The 12,776-nt window shown below is 45.4% G+C and overlaps 1 protein-coding gene across 1 annotated transcript in view; it reads right to left on the reverse strand.

Annotated features, from left to right (window-relative positions):
* Window positions 1-1,513: 1,513 nt before the first annotated feature.
* Window positions 1,514-12,776, reverse strand: part of LOC131282516 (protein mothers against dpp) — a 32,152-nt gene continuing 20,889 nt past the window's right edge. Inside the window, exons 2-4 of the mRNA XM_058312001.1 lie at window positions 2,853-3,136; window positions 2,456-2,775; window positions 1,514-2,323 (exon numbers count right to left, since the gene is read on the reverse strand). Of these exons, the coding sequence (XP_058167984.1) occupies window positions 1,540-2,323; window positions 2,456-2,775; window positions 2,853-3,122 (1,374 nt within the window). The 5' untranslated portion in view covers window positions 3,123-3,136 and the 3' untranslated portion in view covers window positions 1,514-1,539. The remainder of the gene's footprint in view (window positions 2,324-2,455; window positions 2,776-2,852; window positions 3,137-12,776) is intronic.

A 12,776-nucleotide genomic window follows, 5' to 3' on the forward strand; every position in this document is an offset into this window, starting at 1 on the left:
TTTGCACTTGATCGATCTAAAGAATAAACTACCTCATTACATTCTCTGACCTTAAAATAGTGTGGGGGCAATCTTTATGACGAATAAAAAAAAAATTTATATATATAGAAGCGATCTGTGTATGTCCAACGCTGGACTTAAAATTATAACCCAATTAGTTTCCTGTTCGATGGCATCAGAATATTAATCACATAACACGGAAACTTCACGGAAACTACGGGGTTTTGAGACGCGTCCATGTTAAAACGAAATTGCACACGCTAGACTTACATTCTACATCGTTAGCAGGGAAAAACAAAGATATCCACTGTGCGCCCGTACCTGCGCTGGGGGGGTGGGGAGGGGACTTTGAGTCGAATTTAAAACATATACCATCGACTATCGTGCATTTGTTCGCGAGAAACCCCCGGCAAGCGAACGAGGATCACCCTACATTGAGTTCATTTTGATCATCGTCGTACTGCTTTTTTCTGCATAACATACATTTTGACATGTGTTGTGTCCAGTTTTGCATTGGGATAATCAGACCCCACAGGTACTGCGAAGCACTTTCTGAATTTTTGGATCATCCTCCGTGTCCACTATCGATCGGCACAGTGAACACTGTTGCTCTCCGTCTTACTTTCAGCCATATCGTGAGTTGCATTTAATCCTACTACGGTTGATCAAGCAAATGAAATCTGTTTCGCTTCTTTTCCAAAACCGTACCAATGGAAATGGCATTTTATACTCAACCTTAAATTTAGATCATCCTCCCACTGGTCTAAACATGTTCAACTATAGAGGTGTGCACACGTACACGAAAGATAGCGGTAAAATGTATGTCTGCGCCCTTAAAACGTAAATCTTTAAAACTGCGTACGTCCTTCAGTACAACGCCGCTCCGAAGCTGCGATGATTGTCGAAACCGAACCGTAAAATATCGAAATGAGCTAAAACAAAACAAAACTTATGCTCGCGCGAGAACCTTACCTAACTTTCCTTACCTACACAGTAGCTTTCTAGCGCCGTTTAGAGCGGAGCTAAATGAAATTGTCTGCTTGACACGCTCGCTTGTCGCTTGGGACGCTTTTACGAACAATACGAATACGTACACACACACACACACACACACACGTACACACACACACACACGCACACACCACACCGGTTAATGCAATTGCTGCAGCGTTCCAACGGTGTTTCGACGAAAAACAAGAACGAAACTTCTCCAGGTTCGCTCGGACCTCGGAGAGTGGATTTGCTTTGCGTTTGATTGAAATCTGTACGCTTTGTTTTTGTATTGCTCGCCTAGGACTACTACAAGGACCTCGGACATTACTAGCAGCTAGTTTTAGTATGATAATGTACGAAATGATTTCTGCAATCGTGTGCCGTCTAAGATAGAACGAATTTCTCTTCGCACAGACACCTCTTGTCAATGATATCCTTTGTTTTGCTGACTTTTCTTCGAGCATTTAGCAAGCATCTAGAGCAAACTCGCCATCCACCCGGGCGGGTCCGGAAGATCGAGCTCCGCATGTGCGCCCCATGCTTTGTTTACGACACCGAGCTGATGGCATTGTGTGGCGAGCCCATCTGCATCAGCACCTTGTCGAGCCACTGGAGCGGACCGTGCAGGTGAATCTCGATCCAGCACGGCGTGGAGGTGACGTCCTGTCGGTGATACTCGGCTCCCCAGCCCTTCACGAAGCTCATGCGTATCGTGCACATCTTCGTCAGCTCGTAGACCGCCTCGAACCCGTGGTTGACCGATTGCGAGAGCAGCTGCGCAAACTCCTGATTGTTGAAGATCTTCAGCGAGCAGCCGGGCGGGATCTTGCACACCGTGCTCGGATGGAACCCGTGGTGGTGATTGCAGTTGCGGCTCTGCACGAAGATGGCCGAGTCGGACAGACACTCCGCGTACACCTCGCCACCGACGTAGTACAGGTGCACACCCTTGCCGATGTGGCGCCGCGTGTTCTCGATCGTACTGTTCCGATTGACGTTGCTCAGCTGCCCAAGGCAGAAGCGGTCGGAATTGTTCGAGGGATTTGTAAAGCCATCCACGATGATGGACGTGTTGGTGCAGTGGAATACCTCGCCGACGCGACAGTTGAGCTCGTAGTATGCTATACTGGCCCAGTACGGCGGTTCCTGATAGCTGACCGGTGCCACCTCCCCGTGCATCTGGTTCGTGTCCATCTGATTTCCATCCTGCGCTCCACCGACCGTGTTACCCTCCTCCGGCGGGCTGTAGGCTGGCGGGGGCGTTTCCGGTAGTGCCCCATACGGACTCTGAGGATTGGAATTGATCGGTCCGGGACTCGAAACGGACGACATCGGACTGTTCGGGCCCATGTGGGACGAGATGGGCGAATTAGGACCACCACCACCACCGCCGCCTCCACCACCACCAGCTCCATTTCCACCTCCGCCGTTTCCTCCGGCACCGCCACCACCCCCTCCACCACCGCCACTGCCCATGTGAGAGTTATTGAAGCCCGTGTTCGAGTAGTTCACGTTGTGCGGCATGTTCGGTTCGTTCATCTGATGGAATGGCAGCAACGAGTGGCCGGGGGCAAACTCGGAGTGGCGCGGAACCAGCACCGGCGGCAACACCGGGCTCTCCACGCGCTTATAGTGGTACGGGTTGATGCAAACCTCCTTCTGTTTGGCGCTGAACGGATACTGGCACGTTTCGATCGGTTTCAGCTCGTGGTGGCTTTGAAGGTCGGGCCAGCGCCACACACGGCAGTAGATCACGTGCGGCAGTCCCTTTCTGTGTGATACCTACAACAACAACAACAACGGAAAAAATACGTCAACTAAACATTCAAAACATTCATTCCGTTCCCCAAACTGATTACCTGCAGACGACCATCGAGCGAACGCGGTATGGTGACACACTTGGAGGGCTGCCCCGGGCAGGAGAGGGCCCGTTCCAGCTCCTCGATCGCGCCCTTTCGCTTCTTGAGCTTCTTCACCAGACTGTCGACCGCCTTCTCGGCCCATTTTTCCTCCTCATCGCCCTGCTTCCAGCCGAGCAGCTTCTTCACCGCCGGGCTGGTGAACGAAAACAGACTGTTCAGGCTCGACATCGTGCTACTGCTCGAGGATTCCACATCGTCGGTGTCCATTGTGAAGTAGTAATCTGGAAGATGATAAAAGCAACAAGATGTGGTAAGTACGATTTTCGTCGGTATGTAAAACGACCGCCATTGAAATTCATTCAACTTGGTACAGAGGAAATGTTCATGAAAGAAGAATGAATAATCCCCGTCGGCTCAAGTTGCAAGGCCGTTCATCACTAATTAACGCGTTGCTCTCGTTGCGGGACCTGTCAAAACATCCCCGTCAGCCCGGCACAGCATTCAAACTGTCGATAAACTCGCGTAAGGTCGTGGCGAAAATTGCATCCGTCAAGATAAGCATGCAACCATCCCTCCCTTCCCCACCCCAGAAACGACGTCTTGGGCGCGTTGCGAATGCAAGTAGCGAAAACATTGCACTGATTAGGGTCTTTCGCTTAACCCTTGGGCGCGCACACAATCCAAACAAAAACATCCATCCGCGGGATGCGATAATCGCGTAAGTTCCTTTCCGTCGGCCCATTCATTGACTGGTGCTGCCTCAAACATACATAAAGAGCACCGGCCGGAGCGGCGTTCCATCCGGTCCAAAGGCCCCACACCAAAGGCCGCCAGCCAATCCGTATGGGTTGAAATGCACACATCCTCCGCGTGTGCAGCACCTAACGATGATGCTGCAACTGCTGTTGATGGGCATGGTTTGATACAGGCCGACGCACCATCCATGATTTGCAGTCAAATGCAGTACCCTGGCCGCAGCTGGCACCGGCCGACCCGGGGCGCTCGGAAGGATGGCGCTGCTTTGGGTTTTGTTTGCTTGATTATGAAAACTAATTGAAAACAAACAAATCGCTCCCGTTTGCGTGGGACGTTTGATGCGAGTGGCAAGGAGCAATACAAGTTCCCGGCCGGCGCGGCTGAGCGATCTCGGATGTTATTGTGTTTGACAGGGAATTCGCAAACCGACGAGCTCGCTGATGCTGAGGTACATAATCATGCCGATCGTTCGTGGAGGCTTTAATTGTGCATGGGAAGCAAGCGAGTTGTGCAATCACGATTGAAAGGAAGCGGAATGCACTTCCCTGTTGGTAAAAGTGATATTTATGAACTGATACGATAGCATGGATTGAAGTGGAGATCATTCATTGAATAGGGAAGATTTAAACGCCGTTGCCGATTAGTTTTTTCTCTAACGCATACTTGAAATAGGGTATTAAGATTTGTATCTTGGGCATGAACTTTTGTCCCAAGAATATAATTTCATACCTCTCTAAACATTTGATTTTTAAAATGAATTTAAACATTCTTGCACTGAGATTTACACTGCAGTTGTGTAATTCAGATTCTAATTCATGAATCTGAACGATTCTTTGGGTTATAGGGATTCATGAATCTTTTAAAGATAAATTTATGAATCCCAAAGATTCTTCAACTGATGAAAAGTGATGAGCCAAAAATGGGTATGGGGACCCTTTTTTTTTGTCGCATGGTCCACGCCAATGAAAGAATCATGGAGATTCGTGAAAGATTCATGAAAGAGTCATAAAGATGCATTAAGATTTCGAAACATTCATTGGAACGTTTGAAGATTCGAATCCTAAAAGATACATGAATCCATCTAAATGAATCTTAGGTGAAAGATTCATATGAATGAATCTCGCCAAAAGATTCGTAAGGCACAACACTTATAAATTCGATAAGTGGTGCACAAAAGAGTGACACAAAATCATTAACAAAAGGTAAACTTGATACAGTCCAAAAATTGAAAAAATATGTTAGCCCATTTATATTTCCGAATTGTTCAAGAAACTCGATTGAAAAACTACATATAACTATACAAAACTTAGTTATAAATCATTACTTAACTGTTTAACATCAATAAAAACCACAACAAACTTATTTATTACCCTAGAAATAAAAGCAGACTAAATACTACGGGACACAAATGTACGACTGCGAGACCAAGTTGGTGGCCTTAGAGACAATTAACAGGGACACTTTGTCAGAACGGGATGCATTAGACACGTGTTGCTTATTAGAGAAAATATGTCCTACTTTTGAGACAACATTGAATGGCAACGTCTGTAAACACAACAGCTTATTTACGGATATATGCGAAAAAACGAAACATGAATCATAAATGATACAATTTCAACGTCTTTCAAGACCAATTTCGATATCTAATGAGACCGTGTCATTGAGAACACTTTCAGCGCGCCATTGACCTTCCAGAAAACCCTACGTCACTACCAAACTCAACCCTTCCCTTGTTCTGCAACGGGGAAGACGATCAAAAACAGTGGATGGGGAAGGTTTTTTTTTAAATACTCCACCTATTGACAGACTTCACCACCACGCGTCGTATCAATCATGCTGCATGCAGTGAGAGCCGGGTCTCGCATCTGCCACCTTCCTTCGCGTCCTGTCCCGGTGAACCAAACAAACGGATGGAAGCGAAAAAAAATCGTCAAACAAAAATTGGGTCGCCGGTTCAATTACGCAACAACAAAACGCTGCTGCTGCCCAAGGCAAAGAAAGCAACCCATTATTTATCTTATCACACGCGCGGCTGGAACCACATGCGGTCTGGGGGGTGATGTGTTTGGGTAATGCTGCTTTCTTCAATCGAACGAAGGTGTGTTTTCGAATGCATTCCCGCCTTCTTATTTCCCCCCTTTTCCCCAAAGTAACTCCCCATCTTCTCTACCGAGACGTTTGCTTGTGCCGTTTGCGGTTTTCTAATCGGTTTGTTTCGTACCAAAGCTTATCTAAGGCCATCGCATAATTGGGGAGTAAGTTCAGGCGAAACCGGCGAAATTAGGCGGAATAAAAACCAGCCCTCCCCATCTAACATAGTTTTGTGAAGGCGATGAAGGACAACTCCACCACCAGTCCACACCTTCGAAAGCCATCAGTTCTTGATATCGAATCGAGAAGAAATAATGTGCAGCTAAAGCGCGCCCCTTGATTGCTCCTTTAAACAGCGCGGTTATTAAACAGTTACCAATAGGGCGTAATTAGCGTAGCAATTCGAGGTGAACCGATTTCAAGATCACGACGATCTAATTGCGGCACCAGATTTCTTGGTGACAACTTTGTCCACAACACTCTCGCATGGTCGTTGGGGGGAAGGGATTAATTCTATCTTGAAACTGGAGGTTAGTTGGCTAAGCTGTGAGCACATGCGCTTTTACTCTAATTGCATTTCGTGTTGTCACGTTACGTGGCGATTAAACAATTTATTACACTAATAACTGAGCGTCGAGCCGGTAATCAGGCGACACTCCTTTTTAGCGTGGGGCCAACCGAAGTTTTTCGCGTGTCCCGTCCATGTCTGCTTACGTAAAGGATATTTAGAGATCAGAACAATTTTTAAGTCCGTTCGATTTTTACATTCATTTCTATCATCGATCACTTCACTTGCTGCGATCAACCGTTTTCCGTTAGTCTGCATACAACCTCAGCTCGTGTTTGTGAATGTTAGAAACTTAAAGCAGGGGACAAATAAATGCTTTTAGCAAAGTACTCCAACACCCTCCCCCCGGGAGAAATGCAGAAGTTGGCAATCACGACATCTTTTTTCCTAGGCGTGAGAAGTGGTAGTAAAATATCACCCGACCCGACAACCTGATCGAACGCACCAGACCTCTGAGGACTGACAGCGGGCGCAAGTGCAAACACAACCAAAACAGGTGTACGGAACCCGGGCGTGTTTACGGCGTTTCGCTAATGGAGGCTCAAGCGATCGCGCCGCGAAGTACAACCATTAATTCATGTTTATTGCCCCGCGCGGACGCGGATTAAAGCGCACTTTGTTCGGGGCTGCTAATCGGAGATCGGTAGCAATAAAACACAATCCAGATGCACTCACTCGCAAGACTAAACGGGGAGGGGGGTGAGTTGCACACTAAGCTGGCACGTAAATCATTTGCGATACATTTCGGTAAGATGCAATGGCGATAAACTTAGTTTGTCGACCGGGAAGCGGTACGAACTGGAAGCTTATCGTTCTCATCTTTGATCGTATGAACAACACAGTGTAACGCAGTCTAACAAGGATTATTTCTAATTTTTAGTGAAGCACATTTGTACAATTCATATATTAGACATATTTCGAAATAAAAATCACAACTTCTACCCAAGCATCTAAAACATGCTTGCACTGCAAAATCAACGCTATCAAATGTTTATCTCATATTTAACGTTAGCTTCATTGGCAGTTTACCACACACAAAAAAGGAACATAAAATAAACGTGCAAAACGCGACATGGAAAACCCCACCACATTGGCACAATTTATTCTTTTCAGCAAACCCAACATAAACAACAAACCGTTGAGGCAAAAAAAAAAGGGAATATATCGTCGAATCGGACCAACAAAACCCCACGCTCATGTTCCCCCCACGTACACACACACACACACGTGTTTGTTTTATGATTTTCGTTTGCATTTGCTTTGGAGGCAGTATTATTTTTATTTGGCCACTGCCACGGGCAAATATCTAAAACAAACTGCACTATAAATATTAACATATACCGAGAGGGTTCCGTTTGGGGCCGACGAGTCGGGGGATGAGAAAGGCGGGGGATAGTGCATACGCCTTTTTTCTGCATCGCACAAACATGCAGGAATATGCATCTGAACTGCAACAAAAACGTTCAACGTGCTGAGAGTTCAATGCAGTTTGTTGGAGAAGAAATGCATCACGAAGCGTTTGGACGAAGAACGACTGCAATTATAAATTTGAATTTAAAAAATCTTAAAGCGGACGATGCGCAATGTCACATCACTTTACCAATGTGTATTGAAAAACTGTAAACCTAATTAAAATAGCAATAAATAAAATTCACGAAAAAATTGATCATAAAAGAAGCGCAACCTTTTCCTTACGTAGCTGTAGTTTTACACTTTAATTCGTAATTTTGTTTACAATCCAAATGAGAATAACATTTTAATCGTCATTTAATCAGCCAGAAGAAATACCAAACTAACCGTTTCCGTAATTCGCCATCTCTGCCGCGGGCGGTGTGTTATAATCCAGTGAATGCAGCATTGAAACTGGTAAATGAGGTCGCGATCTTCACAACGAATGGAAAGGTGGTAATATTCACAAATAACAAATCAAAACACTTGTTTCATCCAACTCTTCCTACAAGGAACCCACATTCAGCATTCAACTGGTTAAGTTCTCTTTTTTTAAGTTTCGATCAAATCAATCGGTAGCATAAAATACACAATTATTAATGTTCAACGTTTCAGGATTACGGCAGTCCATTAGCGAGGAAACACATTTTCAATTTACTTTACTTTTCATCGCACATACACACACACAAACACACTCAACAAACCTGATCGCCACATGAATAGATGAAAAAGGTAGAGATGAGAACGGGTTAGAGACTGTTTGGATTCGCACAATTATCATCACCTTCTAACACCTTGGCAGCCACTTTCCGTTCATGCGGACTTATGTGGCAACATATTTCATCTCTTCACGCCCGAAGAAATATTTCCTAGCCCGCACCGATATTCAGCTCTCTTCTTTTAGAAGTTTTATCATCGAATCCAATGGTGGTTTTCCTCCTCGCTAATCGCTTTTGGAAAATCGTACGAAGAAGCATCACGATAATTGGATTTCACTTCGCTCCAGAAGTAGTGCGCACGAAGGGGGAGGATGATGCAAATACACGTTTGAGGAAAACTGACGACCATGATGTTGTTGATGCCGATGATGATGATGATGGTAAGCCCAATGACGACGATAATGTGTTGGTGGCGAGGTTACCCGAAGACCGGTAGCTGCATTAAAGTGGAATTCAACACCATTTGCCAGCGGTATTCTATCATGCTTAAAAAAGTAACACCTTAAACCTTCAGCTTCCGTGATCATATTTCTTTTTTGCAAGCACGAGCGAACACGAGAGCTTGTATGTTTAATCGATTGGTTAGGATTGGTGGCAGAGAAAAAAAAATTCACCCTTGCTCTGCATCGCACGAGAAGAAAGTTGCTCCAACGGGAAAGCAACGGCATTTCCCGCAGCAAAACGACCGATGTGCAAGAATAGATTGTTATCCGTATGCAAAACTCTCTCCCCCGAAAAGGAGAAAAAACACACAGGGCCAAAGGCGACCGGTTGAATGATAGAATTAAATCGTCGATATTATTTATTGGTCGTATAATTTCCATCCATTAGCTGGCAGGCTGCCAGGCAAAAACTGCTCTCCGACCCGGAGTGGAAACTTTCAGCGGAGACTAAGGCGGGATAAGCTGTAAATTGTGCCATCTGTTTCGACTTAGCGCTAGGGATTTCCTAATAATTCGCAGCAAAGCAGGAGACTTCGCTCGCTCGACCCAGTTACACACACCCTCCTCCCAAGAGGATGGGATAAATGGGAAAAGGTGAAGCGGCATTCGGAATGGAAAATTATGCAATCATCAGACAAGGCAGCACAGCACATGGTGAAAGACATGAGAATCTAAAGTTTGCTGCTAACCCGAGGCATTCCAAGGACTCGCAAAAAGTAAAAAATAAAAAACCCCAAACCAGAACCGTCCGACCAAGCAGAAAATCCCATCACATCACGCGAAATGGTCGGGACGGACGTGGTGAGAGCAAATTGATGCTATCAAACTGCTAACATATGACGATAAAGATATAAAATGACATGTTTTGATCGCCGCGTGCCGGTTTGGTTCGAACCGGAAATCGGAGATTCAAGTTCGGCTCATAAACTTCTCGGCCATAACTGAACGGTTGGTGTTTTTTTTTTCTTTGGCTTTTGTTTTTGAGGGTTGCTCTATCTGACGCTCATGAACCTTCTCCTCCACCTCCTTCTCCTCGGGGTGCTATGGAGAACGAATAAACTTTATCGCTTCATTCGTTCCCCATCGACATCGGATAGTTTAAACCGTATTATTTTATTTCTACTTTTTTCGAGGTCAACGATAAAGGCCAACATTTTGGGCACCCCAAAAATTTACATGCGGCACGTGAAAAACAAAAAAAAACCTGAGGGGAGGGAAAAACCCCCCTTGGGGCCGTATCTCGTGCAGAAGTGATTGACCGCATTACCGCGCGGTGCCCGGTAATAAACTATTTGACAAAACAAACGCCAAACCTTATCGGCCGGTAACCGGTAGCTCCTTCTTGGGCTAGAGGCTTTTAACCACCACCTAACAACAGACGCGTAGACATTTCGTAATTGCAAAACAAAAACAAATTTTTATTATGTCAAAGGTTATCGGAGGGGAGGGATGGCTCCGGAAGAGCAGGCAAGCAAGGAAACGGGGACACATTTTCGCCATGAAATTAATCAACTAGGTCAGCCACCAACAATAACAAAAAAACCTCACCGAAAGCACAACCCCTTTCTTGTGAGTACATCACAAGCGCAGATTATCAGCGCTTATTCGAGCTATTAGTTTTGTTTAAATGTTAGAGCAAATTGGTGCGCCTCGGGATCGAGAAACCGCTCAAGTTATCTCGCACGCGGGCAATAAAACTGACCATTCGGAACATCTTTGATGGGGCAAGCAATTGGTGTACTTTCAAATTGAATCCAAACCAAACCAGCACTACCCGTGGGCTAGTTCGAATGGTTAATTTCTACCAAAGGCAACCGATGGAAACGGATGCTACCGGAAACATTATCAGTACGCTGGCGCCAGTGCACGGAGCGATCGTCCCATCCCCGTCCGTTGGAAAGTGATCGACAGATGAGCCAACAATTTAAAAAAAACACATACACACACACCCAAAACACCACCAACCAGCAACAACTGCAATTCGATCTTGCCAAAGCCGTGATAATGAACGCGATTTCGCGGTTTCCACGCCTCGAAGCGATGGACGAAAGAATGAATGATTTATTGTGCGCAAAGTCGTTTTCTTTTTTATTTCCTATTTAACGGAGGGTTGCTTAGAAATAGGACACACCGAACCCTACCAGTTGACCGGCCATTTATCACCACCCCGCGGTGTGCAGCGTCAAACATGATCGAACGATAGCGGAAATTTGTGATTTCTTCGCGAGTTCTTCTAAGCAAATTTGGCGACTGAAAAATTGCACTCGCAACCTGAAGGGAAAAAAAATACTGGACAAATATCGATGAAGCAACGCGAAATTGAGATCGATCGATGGGGGAAAACTTGTCCCCCGCGCGAGGGTCGCTGACACCAACGCAAGAAAGCGCGAGTTTCTTCGGGACAAAAATCATCTTCGTTTTCGATTAAATGTTGATGTTCTTTCCTAATCAAAATCATCAACCAAAAAAAAAGGCTACCTTTTTCTGTCCACCGTTTGACACTTCTTCGGTTCGCCAGCACGGTTGTTTTATGCACTTTTCCTCCCCGGTTTCGTCATCAACCGAAGGTGTTGGTATCTAATGTCAATAGCGGAGGCAATCAAAATAAACAAATCCTTTTCCATCCGGGAGTCAGCAGTTCCTTCACCGACGTTGGGCGAAAGAAGGGGTAATGAGTGAGTGGGTGTGTGTGTGCGCGTTATGTTGTTGCTTTGCGCGCGTTTATACGATACAAAATAAACAAATATATATATTCCGAACGTTGAGCCCGTCGCGCAGAACACGAAGACGCCAACCGTGGTGTAGCCGATTTCTCTATCGCTCCTTTCTCCCGCTTTCATCTTTCTTGTTCTTGTTCGGCGTTTTCGAAACGCAACAACCGACGGTAACACAACTTAACAGAGAGGGTAAGAAAGAAAGAAAAAAAAGCATCCCCCCGTATGAGAACGAGAATTGAATCTGTTCTAAATCACGTTTCCCGAATGGCGAAGAGAGTGAAGAAGCACGGTTTGGGGGAAAGGAGTGTGGGCAATCGGAATCAAACATTGATGATCGATACCGCGCGCGCAAACCACGACCGACGGCGACGGCCGCGCACTGGCGCCACACACAACAACACATTCCACCCCTTCCCGACCCCTTCCCACGCTCCTCCCGCTAGTTGGTTTGATCCATCTTTCTCTACAAAGAATATCGAATTCGAACGGAGGGTGGAAAAAAAAGGTTCATTCTTCAACGATCGACACAATCATCATCATCATCATCATCGTCGTCGTCGTCAACGTCATCATCACTGGTTTGTGGTATCTAGATACAGCGTAGCGTGCTCCAATAGTGCGCGTTTTTCTTCGATTTACCCCATTTAGATCACTCGAGCGAGGGAATGCTATTGGTTTGCAATCACAAATAGTCATATTGGAGCGTGACGTCTTGTTTTTCCTTTTTTTTTTAGTCCCGTTAAGCAATTACGCAACTGATCGAACGATTCTCGATTTTCTGTGAGTAGTTTGTTTTGAGTTTTGAGCTAAAATTTACACCAAACTTCTTCGAATATTGTTATGAAATTCTTCACGCAGTAAAACACAAAAGTCAATCATATTCTCATCGATAATACTTTCAGTTTTCAACGCAAAACAATATAACCGTAAATGATTACACTTTTGATGATCTTTCGGTAAAAAAAACACACACATATAAACGAGCTTCCTGCTTGATCGAGCTACAAAATCCCATCCATTACGCACATAATCACGTTTTCATCGTGTCTTTGTGGTTTGGAGTTGGGTATTTCCCGACCTCGACGGAATGATATGTCACTCGAAGAGAGAGGTTCAAACACACGGCAATCGCAAACAAACTGACCGCTGACTTTGAGAACCATCAAAGGCGAAACATC

Source organism: Anopheles ziemanni, chromosome 2 (assembly GCF_943734765.1).
Source record: "Anopheles ziemanni chromosome 2, idAnoZiCoDA_A2_x.2, whole genome shotgun sequence".
Classification (NCBI taxonomy): Eukaryota; Metazoa; Arthropoda; class Insecta; order Diptera; family Culicidae; genus Anopheles; species Anopheles ziemanni.